Raw genomic sequence first — 23379 nt, forward strand, 5'->3', positions numbered from 1 at the left:
GGAAAATCTACATAGAGATTTCCAGACACCTGAAGTTTGGCCCTTTAAACCTTTAACATTCTTTTTTTTTTTTTAAACACAAATCTGTGATGTTCTATATAATTCTCCACATCTTAAGAGTATAAAGAAAAATTTCTCAAATTTCCCGTTATAAAACTGAAGATAAAAAAAGATTAAAATTAAAAAGAATCACAGAGGTCCAACTCAAAGAACCATTTTAACAGGTGATATATTAGAAAACATAATTGAACATTTTGTCATAATTCTAAGAAGCACCTTATGATAGAAGAAATATAAATCTTACAGAACACTGCTTTCACTGAACCATTACTTTATGCCCTTCCAGAATACTTACTTTTCTACTGATGTGTCTTCAGAGTGGTTCCCTAAGGAACTCCTGAAAGATGGGTACCAGTTTGTACCCATCTTTTATGTTCTACTTCCTTTCATGTCTATTTATCTCCCATATATAATTCCTCAAGCTCTAGTTTAGTGGCTATTTATCCCTCCTCTAATCCTCATGTATGGGCAATGCCACCCCACATCCACTCCACAGAGATACTTTAAACCCTCAAGAGTATCAAGTGAACTACTGGCTATCCAGAGATCAGAGTTGGTCTCTTTATCAGTGACTCTCTTTCTCTGCACGAATATGGGCTGCTTACAGATCTGATTGCTTCTTCTATTAACCACCATGCCTGCAACAATAATCAGGGTTGCTGTGGCACCTTTTCTCCATGTCACTTTTTCTTATCACTTCTACACTTTTCAGCTTTCACATCAAAAGACGGGCTGTGAGACAGCACCAGTCAATCTGAATACCCCACTTCTTCATTGTGGCAAACCAGCAAAGTATGGTGTACTGTGTCCTTCAGGTCTGTGGCTCTTTGTTAGATCCTTTTTATTGGATCTTTTTTCTTGGATGCTTAGGAATTACTAGTTCTTCACTGCCAAGGCGGCTTTACTATCTTTTTCTGGTTTCTTCTCTAATTCAGATATTAGAGAAGCCAAGGTCTACCAGAATGCTATTAGTGGAAAGCTCAAGCTTCACCATAGGATTGTATCAATATTATGTAATTATAACAAGACATTTGGAAATAAGTTACAAAAAATAGCAGAGATTGCTAGAAGAACTTGTAAAAGAAAACAAAAGCTCAAGAATAATTAATGACATTGTATAGTAAAATAAAGGTCCATATAGTCAAAGCTATGATTTTTCCAGTAGTCATGTATGGATGTGAGAGTTGGACCATAAAGAAGGCTGAGCGCCAAAGGATTGATGCTTTTAAACTGTGGTGTTGGAGAAGACTCTTGAGAGTCCCCTGGACTGCAAGGAGATCAAACCAGTCAATCCTAAAGGAAATCAACCCTGAATATTCATTGGAAGGACTGATGCTGAAGCTCCAATACCTTGGCCACTTGATGCAAAGAGCCGACTCACTGAAAAAGACCCTGATGCTGGGTAAGATTGAAAGCAAAAGAAGAGAGTGGCAGAGGCCGAGATAGATTGCATCACTGACTCAACGGACATGAGACTGAGCAAACTCCGAGAGATAGTGAAGGACAGGAAAGCCTGGCGTGCTGCATTCCATGTGGTCATGAAGAGTTGGACACCACTTAGCAACTGAACAACAACAGTAGAATAAAGAGATTTAAGAGGTATAACAAAGAATATATGGGAATCTTAACACAGAGAAAGTTTTAAAGGAAGAGCTGAAATAGTTCAGTATGAGATTAAATCTTGCTTAATTTTAACATATTAAACTGTTAAAACTTACAGTTTTACTCATGAAAGTTTATATATATATATATATACACACACACACACACACATACACCAATGTATCTTCCAGAAAACACTAGTTTTACTGTTAAGCAGACAAAGATAAATGATCAATTTTAAATATACTACAGCCTTGAATATACTAGTGAAAGGAACACATAAAAACCAAACGCCATTTTTTCTTCATTTTCCCACCCTGATATTTTCTTGGAAATCAAATCCCATGCACTTTAATGAGTACATTTTGCTAAAAACAAATTTATTGAATTTAATTATATAAATGACATTATGAGATAAGAGAAAGCATGTCTAAAATCAAAAAGCATATTTAAAAAAAAAATAGTCTGTCCCATGAAATTTACTGTTTGATCTTTATCACTGGAAAAGAATCTATGTTCAACCTCTTGTTACCTGAAGAAATGCTGAAGCTCCGTGTTGATTGTAGACAGATTCTGCTGCTGCCTACCCCCCTAAATTTCCTACCAACCGGCTGAAACCAATTCTTTCTGATCTATGTTTGGTCAAAAGTAGGTCTCGTTCTTCCAGCTCCTGATCTGACGAGAACTACTAGGAGACCTAAAATCCTTGGCTAGGTCACCAAGGCACTGTGCAAAATGGAATAACACAGCACAAGTTACTCACGAGCTTAAGAAATTTCAGTTTTGCTTACAAATTTCTTACCTGCAAAGTTAATCTTCATTCATTATTCTAGGTAATACTATGAAATAGTAAAATAATTTTCTCCAGTCTTATATGGATAAGTAGTTCAAAGATTTAAGATGCATTTATTACTAGACACACCCAAAGTAATATGTATATTTACACATTCTTCCAGGTTTCTTTAGTGTTTACAGGCTGTGGTGGACAGCAAATAACAAAAAGCTGACCTTGTTCTAAGACAATGTGACAATGTTTGCACTTCCTTTTTCATATCACAAATGACAGATGTAAATCAAAAGTGTTAATTTTAATAGTAGCTATGACAGAGTTTAGTAAAGCTAACTAGCAATTTTCCTGTGAATTGTTGTAGTAATTATTTTATGAACCTAAAACATTTTTACATGTATTTATGTTTCAACTGGATTATAACTTAGAAATCAATAACTTAACATTCAAATACTTGCTTTTGCATCACACTGCTAAGCTGCTCCCCTCTCCACAAAATAGGATGTTTATTTCCTTTGCCATATGAGAATGGTCTGACATAATTCACACATATGCACAACAGTGTATATTAAAAAATAATTATTACATCTTTGTTTTACAGTTGCAGAAGGCTAGATACAATCCAAATGTCCATCAATAGAAACTGGTCTATATAATACATCTGTATAATAGAATACCACACAGCTCTTAAAAATAAAACACATTTCCACGTATGGACATGGAACCATCTCTAAAATAAAACATTTAAGTGGAAAAAAGTTAAAAAGCAAAGCACAGTGTAAACTTTGTATGCACACAGAATTACAAGCATTGTACATACATACATGTACATGCATTTTAGTTACATGCTCTAAAATTCTCCAGTCAGACCATGTAAACCTTAAACTTTATTTATCAAAGTAAGGTAGAGTGAGTGAGTGAGTAAAGTCGCTCAGTGGCATCCAACTCTTTGCGACCCCATGGACGGTAGCCTACCAGGCTCCTCCCTCCATGGGATTCTCCAGGCAAGAGTACTGGAGTGGGTTGCCATTTCCTTCCATCAATTCTTCCCCCCAGCCCCCATTTTTTTTGCAGTTCTAACTTATGATAAAAACAAGTATAATTTCATATTCCAAAAATTACTGAAACTTAAAAGTAAAATCAAACAAAGATGGTGGAAAACTCCATATTAATTACAAACAAACAAATCAAAAAGAAAAAACAAACCTGTCGGTTTTTTTCATGAATACCAAAATAACACTGATGGAGAAAAACAGAACTAACCCAAGTATTCTAAAACACAAGTCTTTCTCCTGTATGCTCCAAAACTAAATGCAAAAAGAACTACATACAAATACTGAACTTTAGTTAGTAGGTTTGCTTTTCCACAGCTGTGTTAGAAATTCTGAATCTACTTATTATATATTCTAGGACTGAGCAAATAAGTAAATATCTTTAAGATAATGAAAGTCAAACTTACCATCATTGGAAAAGAAAATACAGAAAAGGGGAAAGTTGTAATGAACTCTGTGGTAGTGGGTTAGAATTGCAGGTATCAAACAATATATAACTCATAGTTATATACATACATATATAGAAACGAAGTAACAGATACATTTAACACATGTTACCCAGCTCTGTTTACTGAAAGGGCCCAGAAGTAATGATATCCCTCCAGTACCAATGTGTACATCATGCATCCAGATTCTGGTTTCTAAATACCATCCTTGTAAAAAAAAAGAAAGGTTTCCTAGAGAAATGTGTGATTTCAGGATTGGGGCAGGGAATGCACCCTTTGTTATGCTAAAAGAAACTACTCAAAGATTAGTAAGAATATGAGAAAGACAGAAGAAAGGAAAAAAGACAAAAAAAAAAAAAAAAGGCGGGGGGGGGGGGGAAGCTTGAGGATGATCCCACTGTCCAAATCTGGACAACGTGAGCACAGAAATAAAGAGTGATAATAATGGATTCCAGCCATCATAATAAAATAATCCATGACTCTACACTCAGAGTGAGAGATGGATGGAGGGAGTGAAGGACAGAAAGAAGGAAAAGCTTCTTAGAGTACAATGTATGTGTATGTGTTAGTTGCTCAATTGTTTCCAACTCATGCAACCCCATGGGCTGCAGCCTGCCAGGCTCCTCTGTCCGTGGGATCTCCAGGCAAGAATACTGCAGTGGGTTGCCTTGCTCTCCTCCAGGGGATCTTCGACCGAAGAATCGAACCTGGGTCTTCTGCATTGCAGGCGGATTCTTTACTGTCTGAGCCACCACGGAAGACCCTCAGAGTAGAAGGCCAACCAATCAATGTGTAGAGAGTGTTAGAATTGGGAAATTACCACTTGGAAACATCAAATCAAAAAATGAAGAGAAAGAAGATATTTACCTAGTTTCAAAATATCTCTCCATAAGATACTTATTAGTTACAAAGAGAAAATTGGTGACTTTATTTGGAGAAACACAGCAGGCACTACCTTAATCAAGAAATCAAAGTTAAATCACCAGTAATGGGGGCAAATAGACATTATGTGCTTCTTGATAAGCTGCACTGAGAAGGAGTATCACTTCTGTGATATTCCTGACCAAAAACCTAATCATAACAAAGCATTCAACAAACAAACTGAAGGATATTCTACAAAGCAAATGGACTATGCTCTTTAACAGTGGCAAACACGTGAGGAACAAAAAAAGATGGAGGAACAGTCTCAGGTTATAGGCAGCTAGAGACAAAACTAAAGTGCGATTATTTTACTATTAAAGGACACCAGTGGGCAACTGGCAAAATTATCTAAGGCCCGTGAATTAGGTAACAGTATCACGCCAATACTAATGCCTCAAATTTGATATATGTGAGTATGTAAGAGAATGTTATACTTTTTAGAAAACATGCACTGAAGAATTTAGGGACAAGGGCATCTTGTGTAAAACTTGCTCTCAAACAGTTCATAGAAACTTTATACACACATACAAATGCACAGAAATCAAAAATATGATAAAACACACATGGTAAAATGTTAACATTTGGAAATGAAAACTTAAGAAAACAAAAAATAAAATTACTGAGGTGTCTCACAATGCTTATCTTTGCCCTGGCTAATCACATAACAGCTCAATTATTTCATTGTTCTAAAAGACTAATAATTTAAAAAGCAAAAATCAGGGAACTTTCTAATGCTGTCCCTGCCAGTCACTTTCTAGGGATCTTTGGCAAATTAAAACTTCCCTCAGCCTCAGATTTCTCATTACAGAAGATGAAATAATACCTAAGGCTAAAACAGTGGAACAAGAATCAAACGAAAATAAGCTGTGTTTACCTGTGTGTCTCCCTCACCTGTTCTTAAGTGGAGAATGTTTCCTTAACACCTTTACTCTCTGGCAGCCTGCCACTCTAAACAGCAACAATCCTGACTGTCTGAAGACAGCAAGGGCAGTTGCTGCAATCTTAAAAGAGGATGTTTGGCACTTTACATAACACATTTTGACAGTGATTAACAGCCAGTATTCCAGAGAGTGGTCACTTCCTTTCCAAAGAAAAGAAGTTAGATATATGCTCATTAGGTTTTCAAAAACTTTTTTCACAACAGACACCCAAAGAAGTATTATTCTTTGGTTTTTCTAAGGAAATTTCAACTTACTATACATTATAGCAATAGTGCTAAAGTGCTGGCTAGTGTTTCTTAGTGCCAGAAAGGTGTGGTGTGCCTTATGGAGAAAACACGTTAGATAAGCTTTATCCAGGCATGAAATACAGCACTCCTGGCCCTGCGTTCAATGCTAATAAGTCAACAATACATATTAAATGAGGTGTCTTTAAACAGAAACAAGGTTCTATGGTGATCAGCTGATGAAATGTTGTGACCAGAGGCTCACAGGAACCTATCCCTGCTCCTCTAGGAGCAAGTTCAGTAATCACTAATTCAGTGTTGGTGGGAACTACTGAGATAGTCGTAATCAACTGTTTATCCAAAGCCATCACCAGTCCTGTAGCTTCTACTTTTGAGAAGCAGAACCTTCTCTTCATTGACTTCTCTTCATCACACTGTCATCATGCCCACAATCCCCAGGCTCTAATAAGCTTCTTTACTTCCAACTCTTACACCCTTCTTGTCCATTCTCCTCAAAGGAGTCAAAGTGACTCACCATAATATGGGTCGCCTTGTTAGTCCCTGGTTTCATCCTTTTGGTGATTTCCTAATGCACTAGAGACAAAATCTGAACTCCTTCACAGGCACACAGTTCCTCTTGATACCCTGCCCCCCTCTCCTGCTTCATGTTAGTACCACTCCACTCTCATAGCACTCAGTGATCTGTTGTTGTTCTTTAACACACTGATCTCTTTACCTTCTCTCTGCTCTTTTCTTGCCCATCTTCTGCTTGATCTTCAGGTCTGTGTTAAGTATAACTTCCTCATATTCAAATGGAGACCCCCCTCTTACTTATTTACAGCATCCTCTATTTATCCTCTGGTGACTCAGCAGTAAAGAATCCACCTGCCAAGTAGGTGACATGGGTTCCATCCCTGGGTCAGGAAGATTCCCTGGAGAAGGAAATGGCAACCCACTCCAGTATTCTTGCCTGAGAAATCCCATGGACAGAAGAGCCTGGCGGGCCACAGTCCACTGGGTTGCAAAGAGTTGGACACAACTTAGCGACTATGCAACAAACAACTTATCCTCTTAACACCACCCACTGACTATTAATTTGCTTAATATCCAGTTCTCCACCAGACTCCAGCTCCATGAGAACAGAATAGATCTTTTTAATTTGCAGCTATATTTCTTACATCCTGAAAAGTGCTGAGCAAATAACCGAGGCTTGATAAATGAATGAATCTGACTATCGCACTACATCTTTTTAGCAATATATTGAAACAAAGCATGACTATTTAAAATGTTTGTTTGGGACTTCCCTAGTGGTCCAGTGGTTGGGACTTCGCCTTCCAATGCAGGGGCCAAGGGTTGCCTCCCTGGTCAGGGAGCTAAGACCCCACATGCATCGCCAAAGCATAAAACATAGAAACAGACAAAAAAAAAATAAAAATAAAAGAGGCAATACTGTAACAAATTCAACTTTAAAAAAGCCAAAACATAAAACAGAAGCAATATTGTAAAAAATTCAATAAAGACTTTAAAAATAGTCCACACCTAAAAACAAACTTAGAAAAAAATGTTTGACGGTAGTGAGACAGATTATTTGGACACGGCAGTGACACACTTCTCTTTAAGTGAACTTAATTATAAGCAAGACGTTAAGACCTTTTAACAACTGTCCTGGGTCTCTGCCCCCATCTCCACACAGTGTAAAATGATATGTACTTACTTTAACAAATTAGCCGACAGGGAGGCCTGGCGTGCTGCAGTTCATGGGGTCGCAAAGAGTCGGACACGACTGAGCAACTGAACTGAACTGAACTGAAGCATACTACTGAGCAAAGAGCATTACTCAAGAGACCATCCTAAGTAAGCGGGGCAAGCTCTGCACACATCAGAAACAAATGAGGTTCTGGAGTCATCAACTCGATAAAGTTACTGCCCTTTAACAGAGTGTTAAGAGTGGGAAGAAGCGAATAAGCTTTTACCTCCTTTAACAGTTTTTTCCATTGACATGGTAGTTCACTTTTTTCCTTTTCTGTCATTATCAAAAACTTTGCAATCAAAATTTAGTATTATCTAATTTTTACATTAACTTAGCTTTTTGGCACATAGGGAAAATGTATTAATCATGAAGAACTTTTCCTTTTTCTTCTCAGAAGATTCTCCAAGTTCTAAATCTTTAGTTATTTCTAACATAATTCTTGCACATTCTCCCACAATATCCTGAAGTTGTCATCCTTTCTCTCAGATGATAAAGTGTTGCTTCTACTTTGAAAACAAAGTAAAAAAGTCCAATGTCATGTTTCTAGCTTTATAGAAGGAATTAGTTTAACATCACGTGGTAAAGCATTTTCAAAGAATATAAGTTCAAAATTATGAAATCAATTTGTTTCTTATGTGTACCAACAAAGCAACTCCTAAAATTTCTGAGTAACAAGTACCTTCTGATATTTAAAGTCTTTCTATCACAGCAAATAAAGCACTGACATCCAACCTGGCTTTCTTTTGGACAAACTACTTAACATCCTAGTTGCCTTTGATCCACTTTTTTTAAATTACTGATTTTAATATGTGTATAAAGAAATTACAGCATAGAGAATATCTAGAAAATCTACTTTGCAAACTTCACACAATTGCATCAAAAAGATAAACATAAAGTTCTAGGCGCTTTCACGTGTTCCAACTCTTAACTATTCAATCATAGTCCAGCCATCTATTTTACTCACCTTTTCCATATTCCAAACTGCTTCAGGTGAACTGTTATAACCTAGTTGTCCTTTCAAGATCTAGAATCAACTTGCAACGTTTTCACTGGGTATGTTTCCCACACAGCTCTGATTTAGTTTCATTAGCGACTGTTTCATGACATATTGCTGAATAAGCTGAAGAAGTCATACACAATGTCCTTTCATTTCATTCTGCAACTATCAACCTGTGACCTAACATTGTAAAATAATTCTTTCACTAATTTACCATCCCAAGAAATTAATGTTTTCACAGATGCCCTCTTTATTTGCTCCATGAAATTCTGTCCTACTAACGTGTTTTGAATAACCACATAATTTGCCAACATGTTTCTCATTAAAAATTATGTTTGCTTTAAAATCCAGTAATTTCAAATTCACTTCACTTCTTTCATGCTTTGTAATTTTTTTTTTCCGAGTGTTTTTTCCCACTTGGAAACTCCTTGTGTTTTAAATGATTTTTCTTCGCAGCCAAACTCTTGCTAGCCATGTCATGTCAAATGCCAGCCATCAAAACTCTGTCTCATAATTCTTTACTTTTTTCTGATTGTCCCTGGTCTTGTGAACTCTGCAGGTAATGTTTATAAAAGAGGCTCTACACTATCCTGGGCTTCCCTTGTGGCTCAGCTGGTAAAGAATCCGCTTGCAATGTGGGAGACCTGGGTTCAATCCCTGGGTTGGGAAGATCCCCTAGAGACACGAACGGCTACCCACTCCAGTATTCTGGCCTGGAAAATTCTATGGACTCTATAGTCCATAGGATCACAAAGAGTCAGACGTGACTGAGCGACTTTCACTTTCACTACATTATCCTGGTGACATAAAAAGCCATCTGGTTATTGATGATGATGACAATGAAGTACAGTATTTGGTTTTCCACAGTTGTTGTTTCAACACCATTATCTTACTTATCTGATGAATTCTTAGAAACTTTTCTGCTTTTATATTAATTTCAAAGAAAGTTTCCACAAAACAAACTTCAACTGACCATACCAATAACACTGAACAGCTTAAGAATAAGAAATACTATACAGTGAGCAATGCAAAGCTGGGAAAGCATCAAAATAACACAAAAAGCCTAAGCAGTGGGTTGGCAGGACACTAACCCAAGTGCTGAGTTAAACCAAAGGCTTCACTGCTTTTTAACAAATTCTTAACAGTTACAAAACAACTGAGCCATGATTTGATCTTACAGCTTTAAATAGCGGATTCCATGCTTAACAGTCCTATTTCATTCCTGGGTCATAATTTTTTCTCCCTAAGGAAGCTGGGGGATAAGGAGAAGAAATGTGCTCCCTGTGCCTCTTTTCCACCATCTCCATTTTTGTATTAAAACAAGTTAAGCCATAAGATTTTTATTAATTTATTTACTCCTAAACTGGTGGTTGTTCTGGCATTTCAAATATAGAGATTCTTGCCTTTGAAACATTGCCTTTTAAAGATACAATAAGGCCTCTCCTTTACCTGACATTCTCCAGAACAGTGGAGCCAAATTTCCTTAAAAATGGATCTTCTTAAGTAAGAAACTGTAAACGCCTGAGATTTTAACCTACTTGCAACCCAACAAGTTAGACTGCCACAGTAGCTCTGCCTATAAGACAAATCTCAAACACAGATTTTCTATTAAAGCTTTCCACTGTCTAGCCTCAAGTTATTTTTCTGTTCTTTTCTCCCTCTCCACACCATTTTTAAAATATTTTTTTCAGATGGATTATTTGTAATCATGCATGTGTTTTCTAGTATATTTTCTGTCTCTTCCACTAAACCTAAATTTAAAGCAAGCAGGAACCGTATCTATTTCATTCATTCCACAACATCTATTTTATTTATACCGTATCTATTTCATATCATACCAAGTCTACTTCTACGGTGGTTTAGTCACTTTGCTGCTGCTGCTGCTGCTGCTAAGTCACTTCAGTTGTGTCCAACTCTGTGCAACCCCATAGACGGCAGCCCACCAGGCTCCCCCGTCCCTGGGATTCTCCAGGCAAGAACACTGGAGTGGGTTGCCATTGCCTTCTCTATTTAGTCACTCAGTCCTGTCCAACTCTTCGCGACCCCATGAACTGTATAGCCGACCAGGCTCCTCTGTCCATGGGATTTCCAAGCAAGAATACTGGAGTGGGTTGCCATTTCCTTCTCCAGTCTATTTCTATATCCAGCATCTATTATAAAACTGTCACACAGAAATCATTTAATGAATATTTGTTAAATGAAATTTAAAGTGTTTAAATGTAATTTAAACCTATACACATCCTATTCTTCACTGCTTCTTACGCTCACCAGCCTACATCTTGAAACCTATATGAATTCACTTGTCCACATGACCCAGGTGGGTCCCCATCTCGTACATCTTTCCTAAGTATGGGGCCTGGAGGTCCAGTGGCTAAGACTCTGGGCTCCCAGTGCAAGGGGCCTGGTCGATCCCTGATCAGTGAACACATGCCACAACTAAGACCCAGCAGAGCCAAAAAAGTAAATTTAAAAAAAAAAAAAAAGAAATGCAGTAGAAGCATGAAAAAGAAAAAGGTTAAAAAAAACTTTTCAAGTAATTTCCTACCAGTTTTTAATTCTCACAACTCTGTTTTTTCCAGTTACAAACTGAAGAAACTATACAATGTAACTCGAGGCTTGCCTTCTTTTGTTTGTCTCATTTCTTTTGTCTTTTGTTACTGTTTTCTCTCATCCACAGCCTATGACTATTTTCCTCTATCTTGAACGGACTCTTTCCCCTGGTTTTATAGACAGTGTCCAGAACTTCCCTTTGCATATATTTTCCCACTTTTCTTTACTGGTGCTGAGAAAGTCACCTGATTTTTATTAAACTTAAAATATTCCAGTCTATGAATATAATGTGGGAAATGAAAATAGACAAGTAAAAAACTGCTGGGCTTATGGGCAGCACTGAAGACTTAAAACGTGAACTTTAAAAAAAGAAAAAGAAATAGAGAAACTGAAGTTTAGGAGAAGAAGAGAAGCTAAGGAATATATGGAAAGTCATAATCCCAATGAGTCTAGGACTAAAATTAGGTCTGTATCACTCCAAAGGCACTATTCTCAACCCCGTCTTATATTTCAGCCTTGCTAAAACAATTTTCACCCAATATTACTGATCCAAAGCCCCCAGTGCTACCACATATTAACAGCATGATAGTGAGGAACCTCAGACACTATGCAGGTAAAATAAGGGTAATTATCGTACTTACCTAAAGAATGTATTAAGACCAAATGAGATAACTAATGAAAAGCACTTAGTACAGTGTCTAACAATTAACATAGAAAATACTAAAGAAATGGTAACTCTTATGATCACTTTCTTCCTCTATAACAGAAGTCAGCACATTTTCTGTAAGAACCCTATGGTAGTTTCGGCTGTGTGAGCCACACAGTCTGTGTTGCAACAAAAACAAGCAGCAAACTGGATTAACCAGTGGGCCACAGTTCGCCAACTCCACCTGCTTTACGGTGGTTCTTCAACTTTGGCACCACTGATGTTTGGGGATGGAGACTTCTTTGTTATGGATTGCTGCCCTGGGGGACACAGCATCACAGGATGTTTATCAGCACCCTTGACCTCCACCCGCTTGATGTAAGTAGCATCCCCCAAGTTGGGTCAACCAAAATTATACTTCCTGAGAAGCAAAAATGACCTGAGCTGAGAAAGCTTGCTCTAGAGCAATCAAACATATGAAGATATAGCTTGAATTGAGTAAAAAGTAATAATTTAACACACTAAAAAGTATTTATACTCACTTAGCTAAAATGCCCACACTTAGCAATAACTTTATAACTTCTGTGATACACACGGCTGTGGTTGAAAAGTAGAGTTCTTTGTCTGATGTCCTTGTGTATCTTAAAGCTATGGTATAAGTTGCAGCCACCAGGGTCATCACTGCCAAGCAGTATAACTTGAATAATAAATTGACATTTTCTGGAAAATATGTGCAAAGATATTATTTAATAGGCAACATTGTGTATATAAAAGTTAATCAGTGTTATACTTCAAGATGCTTTCCAATTTCAAGCACAAAATACATTAAAAAAATTTTTTTTCAAAACAACACTCTCTAACTACATGAAAAGAAACAAACACACACACACAATACACAGCTGACTTTCAAAATCAACTGGTTAGGCACAGATTTTGTTCCTGGGGAGGGCTCAATTGCAAGATATCTGGCTTAACTAACTCTAGTTTAGGATGTTATAGATTACACACTTTATATATCTTTATAACTCATACTTGTGAAAGCAAAACATGATGGCAGGATAAAAACAATAACAGCAATGTATATTCTAAACAGAGAGACAGCAGGAAGAAAACAAAAGGAATAAGTGAATGATAAAATAATACAGAATTTTATAAATTACATCCAGCCTCTCATTTCACAGCATTATATGAAAGATAACACAAACAAAAGAAGAGTATTAAGAATGAAGTTCTATAAAACCTGAAATCCAGGAAATATACACTTCTTATAAACACTCAATTTAAGTACTTATTGTAAGTATATCTGAGCATCAGCCATCACTCAGGCACCAAGGCCGGTCCACCAACTTCAATAAAACCACAAGCAGTGGGGAGCCAGGTCTCCTTCAGTACTCCCAGCCCTGTTATGAGACAGCCATCACCTAATACTCAAACTATTTCTACTTATTTACCCACTTCATACTTCCCTCATCCCCAGCTATATTTAACCTTCTTTCAAATCTTCAGGCACATGTTAAACAGGGATCCACAAGTTTTTCTCTGTAAGGGCCAACAGTAAATATTTTAGGTTTTTTAGGCCACGAGGCAAAATTAAGGATATCATGTAGGTACTTAGGTGACAAGAGAGAAAACATATTTTCACATTTAATTATATTTAATTGGAAAAATTCAAAATATAATAATTAAGTACAATGCTTTCTTGTATTGAGAAAACAGGAATTCTGGGGGGTGGAGGTGGAGGCAGGTAACATTATGCTTCACTGGTCTTCAAAGTTGGTGTTCCATCAGATCAACTGCAAACGTTCATCTGCAAAAACCATTCTTAGCTCACAGGCCATTAAAAAACAAGTGATAGGCTGGGTTTGACCAATGGACCATACTTTGACAACCTAGGTTAAGAACCAGAGGGACAGAGGTTGCTCTGGGCTGCTACTGTAACTACATTACATCTAAGTATGCTTCTTAACTACTTTGGAAGCCTAACCACAATTCAAAGGTGACTTGCACAGGAAAATGAAAGTTTCAAACAAATCATCTTTATTATGGCAAGGTGGAAACTTACTAGAAAAACAGGTTCTTCAATATAAATATTTTTCCCTGGGTGAATTAAAGAATTATTTGCAAAAGGCAGAACAGAAAAAATAGAGCTTATCTCTGCCTAAAGTTTCAATCGATCTTGAGGACCCAAAAGGCAATGTTAATGTAAAAGAGATTGAAGGGGATCACTGTAATACTTCACTTGCCCTAAAACTCTCCTACACAAAGAGGAAATGTAAGACAAAAAATAAACAGCAGTACAGGAGAAAGCATTGCCCATCTTCTTGATCAGGGGTGAACAAAGTACATTTCCTCTCATTTTTCTATGATCTGAAAGCTGAGAATAGGTTTACATTTTTAAATGGTTGGAAAAAAGTTTTTAAATAACCTATTGTGATGTATGAACATTATATGAAATTCAAATTACAGTGTCACAAAAAAAGTTTTATTAGAACATACTTATATTCTTTGTTTCCGAATTATGTATGGCTATTTTTTTTTTTGCCCTGCAAGAGCAGAGTGAGTAGTTATGACAGAGACCATCAGCCATTAACAGAAAAAGTTTACCAACCCACATGTCCTAGATTATCAATACTTTCACAAATAAGAGAGGTTAGGACTGCTAAACTAAAAACTATGTCAGCGATTATATAGGTTCCTGATTCCAAAACAACCCAATGAATGGTTAACATTTTGAAAATACACCTATTAGCATAGTGATTAAATGGGAATATATATGATATTCCTGAAAATACCAATTGAACAGAAGAGCAGGCAAATAAGTTTAGATATCTGTATAATGAAAGTGCAATTATTAGCAATTTCAGTTTGTTTCAAGGTAATATCACAAGTCCATACAGGGATTTCCCTGGGGGTCCAATGGGTAAGACTCCTGAGCTTCACTGCAGGGGGCAAAGGTTCAGTCGTTAGACGGGGACTAAGATCCATGCGGTGGCAAAAAGTCCACAGCTCACCTGCATTGCTGAGTGGGCACAGTGGCACATCAGCACTGTTTTCTCCTTCTCTCAAAGCTCCCATTAGCTCCCACACAACCTCTCTTTCTATGTGGAGAATCCCACCACCCCGCCCCGCAAAAGAAATTTACAATCTGGAGTTGTATATTTTTCTCAGTTATGCTGCTGCTGCTAAGTCACTTCAGTCGTGCCCGACTCTGTGTGATCCCATAGACGGCAGCCCACCAGGCTCCCCCGTCCCTGGGATTCTCCAGGCAAGAACACTGGAGTGGGTTGCCATTTCCTTCTCCAAAGCATGAAAGTGAAAAGTGAAGGTGAAGTCGCTCAGTCGTGTCCGACTCTTAGCGACCCCATGGACTGCAGCCTATCAGGCTTCTCTGTCCATGGGATTTTTCAGGCAAGAGTACTGGAGTGGGGTGCCATTTCTTAGTTATAGTTTACTATATTTTAGAGGGGACATTATTTGTAACACCTGAGAAGGTGGAAATTAGGAAGTCCCAGATAAATAAACCCTTTGTGAATATCAGGAAGTTCAGGATTGCAATTTAGTATTACACAGTTCTGGCGGACATGTAAGATTTATCACACGACCCAGGCACAACAAATATGTATTGGCAATAAACCTAAATCTGTAAATTGAGCAACTATTTCAGATGATTTGACTTAGGTAATTCTACAACTGCTTTCACCATTCACCTTGCTATTTTCATTTTATGTCAATTATCAAAATAATTTACTTTTTTCCTTTATTTCGGGTACTGCTATAAAAGATTCTTTAAGGTGGGCTTATTTGAAATGCGAGAAGCATATGCAGACAATGCCCCTGAGCAGGGCTTGAAGGAAAACGTGGCCTCTCCAACCAGGAAAATAATTCGCCACCCACGCAAAAAGGTATTGTTCAAATATTTGTTCAACGTATATTCAGGGGTGAAGCCAACAGCCTTATGGAGGAAATGTGGAGAAGAATCCGGGTGTTGCCCAATCTCTCGTAGCTTCCAGAAACTCAACTCCGGTTTTAACTTATCCCATTCAGCAAAGCAAACGAGCTGCAGAGTTAATGATACTTACACTCAGGAAAAGGCAATTAGTCATCAAACATTATTACTCTAATGAGCTATCCCTGGGGAAGGGGCAAGGGCAGGGGCGGAGGATGGATATCACCCTTCTCACAAAATATTCAAGTGTTCTTTCTAACCACATAGCAACATTCTGGAGAGTAACTGTTAACAACAGCTTTCTCCGTCTCGTCACATTGCAAGGCTGTTCTCCTGCCCCAAGGATGTCTTCAGTGTCTGTTAGGTGGACTAGCCGCTGCTTAGGTTTTGCACCCGGAGCATACCCTTAAGGCTCTGAGCATCCCAGTGTAGAAGTCACCGCGGAGACCGCAACCGCGGTGACCCCGGCCCGCACTGAGACCTGTCCTGCCTCCCGCTGGGTGATGCGGCTCCAGCCCGGTCCCGGCGCACCGACCCCTCACCCGGTCTGCTACAGCCCAGGCCTGTCTGAATTCTGTTCCCACCTACTTCTCCAGGCAGGGGAGGTCTCCGGCCGCCGAACCGGCTGGCCCTGAGTCAGCCCCTCGGGAAGGCAGCCGCAGTGGGAGGCTGGCTGCCCAGCGCTGCCCTGACCCGTAGCAGCGCGCGCTCAAGCCCGGGAGCCGCTCAACACAAACCCCTACTCCCCGACGCCCGGGCCTACCCCTCGGAGACTCGAGCCCCGCGGGCGCGGAGGATGCTCGCCCGCAGACAGATGCAGACAAGCGCTGAGCCTCGCTCTGCATAGCGCCCCCGACCCGGGTTCCCCAGTCCCGCCGGGCCCCGGCCTCACCTCTTGGGGCTGCCATGGTTCCCCGACAGCGCCGCGCGGAACTGACCCGCAGCCACTCCGCGCGCGCTGAGGGCACCGGGGACCGCCTCCTGGGGTCATAGAGACGAAAGCCGCGCGGCCTAGAGCGCCCCGCCAGCCGACGCGCCGCAGCTTCCCGCCCAGCCAAGCACCTGGACTAGGTTCACGAATTCGACCTCGGCAGAAAAGGGGCGGACCCGGATGGAGACGAGACCGGTACCGCCCAGTTTCTGTTGACAAGCGCGTAAAACTTAGGTTCCACAGAGCTCTCTTGTAAAACTACAACTCCCGGACGGCTAAGGAGGCTGAGTCGCGAGAGCCGAGCGTTGCCTTCTGGGAGCTGTAGTCCTCACCAGGTGATTTGGCGGCAAATAGGAATTGGTCTTCGATTTAAGGATTCTGGCAAAGCTGTTGTAGATCCTCCCAAAACCCGGAAAGTAACAGAAACTAGGCAACTTCTGTAACTCGCATTAACTTCCTCACTCATTAACTTCTGTTGTTACCTCTTATTTAAGCTTATCGTTTATACTATATATTGTTCAAAGTCTTGTGGCTGTGTCCTCATCGTCACCATCATCTTTGATATTTACCTTACCAGACATTCTAATTGCACAATCTTCACTTCAAAACCTTAGGCATATCAACAGGCACTGACTTCAACCGCTATAATCTCCATGATCACTGAAGCATGTTAATTGGCATAAGCGATATTAGAAATAATTTACTGTCAAATGGTTTTCAAGATATGCGGATTGATACTGTTGTATATAAGTACCTCCATTCTTACAGGAACATGGGTACAATATTCTGAGATGCCCAGCAGCCTACACCTGTAGCATGATCTTTCCCCTAAATGACTTTCAGACTTAATTGAAGAAAGTAGGGAAAACCACTAGACCATTCAGGTATGACCTAAATCAAATCCCTTATGATTATCCACTAGAAGTGACAGATAAGATTCAGTGGATTAGATCTGATAGACAGAGTGCCTGAGAACTAAATGGACGGAGGTTCATGACATTGTACAGGAGGCACTGATCAAGGCCATTCCCAAGAAAAAGAAAGGCAAAATGGTTATCTGAGGAGACCTTACAAACAGCTGTGAAAAGAAGAGAAGTGAAAGGCAAGGGGAAAAAGAAAGATATACCCATCTAAATTCAGAGTTCCAAAGACTAGCAAGGAAAGGGAAGAAACCTTCCTCAGTGATCAATCCAAAGAAATAGAGGAAAACAATAGAATGGGAAAGACTAGAGATCTCTTCAAGAAAATTAGAGATACCAAGGGAACATTTCACATAAAGATGGGCACAATAAAGGACAGAAATGGTATGAACCTAACAGAAGCAGAAGATATTAAGAAGAGGTGGCAAGAATACACAGAAGAACTGTACAAAAAAAGATCTTCAGGACCCATCATGACCACAATGGTGTGATCACTCAACCTAGAGCCAAACATCCTGGAATTCAAAGTCAAGTGGGCCTTAGGAAGCATCAGTACAAACAAAGCTAGTAGAAGTGACAGAATTCCAATTGAGCTATTTCAAATCCTAAAAGATGATGCTGTGAAAGTGCTACACTCAATATGCCAGCAAATTTGGAAAATTCACCAGTGGCCACAGGACTAGAAAAGGTCAGTTTTCATTTCAACTCCAAAGAAAGGCATTGCCAAAGAATGCTCAAACTACCACACAATTGCACTCATCTCACACACTAGCAAAGTGATGCTCAAAATTCTCCAAGCCAGGCTTCAACAGTACATGAACCATGAACTTCAAGATGTTCAAGCTGGTTTTAGAAAAGGCAGAGGAACCAGAGATCAAATTGCCAACATCCACTGGATCATCAAAAAAGCAAGAGAGTTCCAGAAAAACATTTATTTCTGCTTTATTGACTATGCCAAAGCCTTTGACTGTGTGGATAACAACAAACTGTGGAAAATTCTGAAAGAGATGGGAATACCAGACCACCTGAACTGCCTCCTGAGAAATCTGTATGCAGGTCAAGAAACAACAGTTAGAACTGGACATGAAAAAACAGACTGTTTCCAAATACGGAAAGGAGTACATCAAGGCTGTATATTGTCACCCTGCTTATTTAACTTCTATGCAGAGTACATCATGAGAAATGCTGGACTGGATGAAGCACAAGCTGGAATCAAGATTGCTGGGGGAAATATCAATAACCTCAGATATGCAGATGACACCACCCTTATGGCAGAAAGTGAAGAAGAACTAAACTTTCCTGATGAAAGTGAAAGAGGAGAGTGAAAAAATCAGTTTAAAACTCAACATTCAGAAAACTAAGATCATGGCATCTGATCCCATCATTTCATGACAAGTAGATGGGGAAATAGTGGAAACAGTGACAGACTTTGTTTTTTTTTTTTTGCTCCAAAATCACTGCAGAAGGTGACTGCAGCCAGGAAATTAAAAGACACTTGCCCCTTCAAAGAAAAGCTATGACCAACCTAGGCAGCATATTAAAAAGCAGAGACATTACTATACCAACAAAGGTCCGTCTAGTCAAAGCTATGGTTTTTCTAGTAGGCATATATGGATATTTCTCTATAAAGAAATAAAGACTATAAAGAAAGCTGAGCACCAGAAAACTGATGCTTTTGAACTGTGGTGTTGCAGAAGACTCTTTAGGGTCCCTTAGACAACAAGGAGATCCAACCAGTCCATCCTAAAGGAAATCAGTCCTGAATGTTCATTGGAAGGACTGATGCTGAAGCTGAAACACCAATACTTTGGCCACCTGATGTGAAGAACTGACCCACTTGAAAAGACCCTGATGCTGAGAAAGATTGATTGCGGGAGGAAAAGGGGACAACAGAGGATAAGATGGTTGGGTGGCATCACCGACTCAATGGACATGAGTTTGAGTAAACTCCAGGAGTTGGTGATGGACAGGGAGGCTTGGCATGCTGCACTCCATGGGGTTGCAAAGAGCTGGACACAACTAAGCGACTGAATTGAACCTAAGATCATTTTATATATATATCCTGTTAACATTATTGCAAAATTTTTCATTCCTTATTAGCATCACATTAATGGGGGGAGTGGGGCTTCCCAGATAGCTCAGTGTAAAAAAGGCAGGTTCTATCCCTAGGCAGGGAAGATCCCTTGGAGAAGGAAATGGCAACCCACTCCAGTATTCTTGCCCAGGAAACCCCACGGACAGAGTAGCCTGGTGGGCTACAGTCCATGGAGTATCAAAAGAGCAGGACTTAGCAAATAAACATGACTTAGCAACTAAACAATATCAGAAGGAACTCACAGAAGGAGACCATAGTTTATATAGTGAGACATTTAATTAATCTCAGTTCAGAGCAATGTTGAATCTTCCTTCCCTCTGCCTGGTTGTATGTGTGCTGACTGGTGCTGATCACCTCTTCTTGTAATTGGTACAGTTCTCACTTATGCAGTTATTCAGTTCCCTGCTGTATGTTCTTATATGTACCCATATACACTTAAAAACTCATTATCTGTATTTGAAATTAATTATAAAAATTAAAAATATTCTATCATACATTTATTATGTTCTATATTGTTTTATATGGTTTATTTATCTCCTATTTTGGAGTATCATTATAGTCTCAACTTACTTCAATTAACTATAATTATTCTTTGGACACTCAAATTGCCGCAGTATGGACCCTATAAGTCCACTCCTTTCTTTAAATCTGCAGAAACTTTTTGAAACATTTTTGATTTCTGGTAACAAGTTCCCAGGTTCCAGGCCAATCTTGATTTTTCCCTCTTCTAAGCCATGGGATCAACTGCACTTCAAGAAACTATGGTTCCTTCTGGGGGAGAACAGTGTTACACACATACACACTGATCATAATTAGGGTGGTAGGTAAAATGCTTTAGAGCTAGTTTGTGGCATTTCTGGTTCACATAATGTAAATTTTCCTTCTTAAAATTTTCATTGCCTGCAAAGACTTTCTGCTCCATTACCATGAGCCTTGACTAGATTCTGATGCCTCTTGTCCTAACATGATCAGCCCAAAACCCACCAGGGACAAACCTATAGTCAGATCACATTAGGATGATTGGTCCATTCCAGTGAAGGAGACTGCACATCAGAATAACTGTAGGAGGTCTTGGGAAACAAAGGAAAAGACAGTTACAGAATCTGGGGGAAGGATGGACTTACTGTGTATGTTTGCTCAATCATGTCCAACTCTTTGCGACCACATGGACTGTAGCCCATCAGGCTCCTCTGTCCGTGGGATTTTCTAGACATGAATATTAGAGTGGGTGAAATTTAAAAGCAGTACTTTGTTAGATTCAAAGAAGGGCTGTGTGTGAAAAACTCAACATCAGATCCGAATAGTCTCAGGATCCTGTTTCTTGGAAACTCCAAAGTTACTATATATGTGGACTGTTACACTCAGGAGTCCCCTAAATGAAGGCTTTGGAACTAGGTGGAAACTGAAGCTGCATCGTTGGATCAAAGTGACTTAAATCCTTCAAGCAAGAATAGAGTGTTTCATTGTTACTGATACAATTTCCACAGCAGTGTTCCTAGTTAGTGTATGATTTCAGAGAACAAAACTTTTCAGTGAATTAGAAAGTAGACACTCAAAAAAGGGGGGTGTTATTATACTTTACAACTGTAGCATATTCTTGAGAGATATATTATTTCCTGTTAACTTTGAAGCTGGAATTTTTTTGTTTCTCATCCCAGCCCAGTGAATGGCCAAGCAGATATTTACATTCTTAGTTTAAGGTAATTTTTACTTTCTCATTTCAAATTATCCTAAGTCTTCCAGGACAAGTATCAGTTCAATGTGTTTCTTTTATGTATGTCTAGTTTTCTGTACAAACCTTGGTTAGAGCAAGGAACAGACATCTCCATCATGTGAGACATAAGATCATTTGCCGGATGATGAAATAACATTACAGCAGCTGTTGCTCTTTCCATCTGAGACTCCAATGATTTTTCTGATTGTCACTATCACACTGAAGTATTTGTCTTGATACCCTCGATAGTTGTCACTTCTATCTCTGCTTAGGTATCAGAGCTATCCTGCTGCTGCTGCTGCTGCTGCTGTTGCTGCTGCTAAGTTGCTTCAGGCATGTCTGACTCTGTGTGACCCCACAGACAGCAGCCCACCAGGCTCTGCCGTCCCTGGGACTCTCCAGGCAAGAACACTGGAGTGGGTTGCCATTTCCTTCTCCAATGCATGAAAGTGAAAAGGGAAAGTGAAGTCGCTCAGTCGTGTCTGACTCTTAGCGACTCCATGGACTGCAACCCACCAGGCCCTCCATCCATGGGATTTTCCAGGCAAAAGTACTGTAGTGGGGTGCCATTGCCTTCTCTGAGAGCTACCCTAGTCTCAGTGAATTGTATGAAAGGAAGCCCACTACTATCTCCATTAGTAACAAAGCAAATTTCATTAAACAAAAAGACTGTGCAGGAAGCAAATAACAAAAGGCTTAAGGAGATTGTAGCTCAATTCAAGTATGGTATTTGTACAATAGATTATTAAAAGTGGCAAGGTTTAAAGTACAGTGAACCATTAAAGAACTATGTAGACAAATGCAGATTAAGCATATTACTCTCATTCTCCTATTTAAAAAAAAATCCCAAACTAATCTGAAACCTGGGTTCCCTTCCTGGGTTGGGAAGATCCTCTGGAGAAGGGAAAGGCTACCCACTTCAGTATTCTGGCCTGGAGAATTCCATGGAGTGTATAGTCCCTGGGGTTGCAAAGAGTCAGACACAACTGAATGACTTTCACTTTCACTGTGATTTTAAAACAACTCTTTCCTGTGGTATAAAAATTACTAAAGACAAATCAGAAGGATTGTTGCATTTTAGAACTGAGAAAATTTGTTTTAAAAATACAAAGACACAAGGTAAAATTCAGTGTCTGAACTGAAGGAGTTAAATGAGTAATAATCGTCAGTATCTAAATATTTATTTTTTTGTTAATAAATTTTATTTTTTCTTTTTATTAGAATATAATGGTTTTACAATGTTGTCTTAGTTTCTGCTGTACAATGAAGTAAATCGGCCATATGCCTACATAGATCCCCTCCCTCTTGGACCTCTCTCTCTCACCCTACCCCCTCATCCCCTCCTCCCTTCACTCCAGGTTAAACATTTCTTATTTGAGCTTAACTCTCCCTTCCCTCTGCTTCCCTTTTAGTTACCATAATCTCATTTCTCCTTTCCTGCTAAACAGTCACTGATAAGTAGTCTGTACTTAGTTCTACAATTTTCTGCTTCGCTGGCTGCAATCTTATTTCAACTCAGGCCAACACTGTTAAAACAGCTTGGTAGTTGCCAACTCCATTCTTCATCCTCTTGTGTTTGTTCATCGGACATTTAAGGAAAGTCCTAATGTGCCAAGCATTATTCTAAGTACTGAGATCTAGAAAACAGAAATCAGGAAAAATGAGGGTGGGGTGCAGCAGAAACAAAACACTTGGGGATCCCTCCTCTCTTGGCTGATATTAACAAGGCACTTACCAGACAAACGCTTCACACATGGTAGCTAACTGGTCAGAAAACTAAGATCATGGTCCCATCAC

General features: G+C 39.2%; 1 protein-coding gene across 1 annotated transcript in view; it reads right to left on the reverse strand.

Moving 5' to 3' along the window:
• The window catches only part of SLC35A1 (solute carrier family 35 member A1), a 32658-nt gene extending 15759 nt beyond the window's left edge, over positions 1–16899 (reverse strand). Inside the window, exons 1-2 of the mRNA XM_040238832.1 lie at positions 16815–16899; positions 12519–12696 (exon numbers count right to left, since the gene is read on the reverse strand). Of these exons, the coding sequence (XP_040094766.1) occupies positions 12519–12696; positions 16815–16830 (194 nt within the window). The 5' untranslated portion in view covers positions 16831–16899. The remainder of the gene's footprint in view (positions 1–12518; positions 12697–16814) is intronic.
• Positions 16900–23379: the final 6480 nt, after the last annotated feature.

Source organism: Oryx dammah, unplaced genomic scaffold (genome assembly GCF_014754425.2).
Source record: "Oryx dammah isolate SB20612 unplaced genomic scaffold, SCBI_Odam_1.1 HiC_scaffold_4, whole genome shotgun sequence".
Taxonomy (NCBI): domain Eukaryota; kingdom Metazoa; phylum Chordata; class Mammalia; order Artiodactyla; family Bovidae; genus Oryx; species Oryx dammah.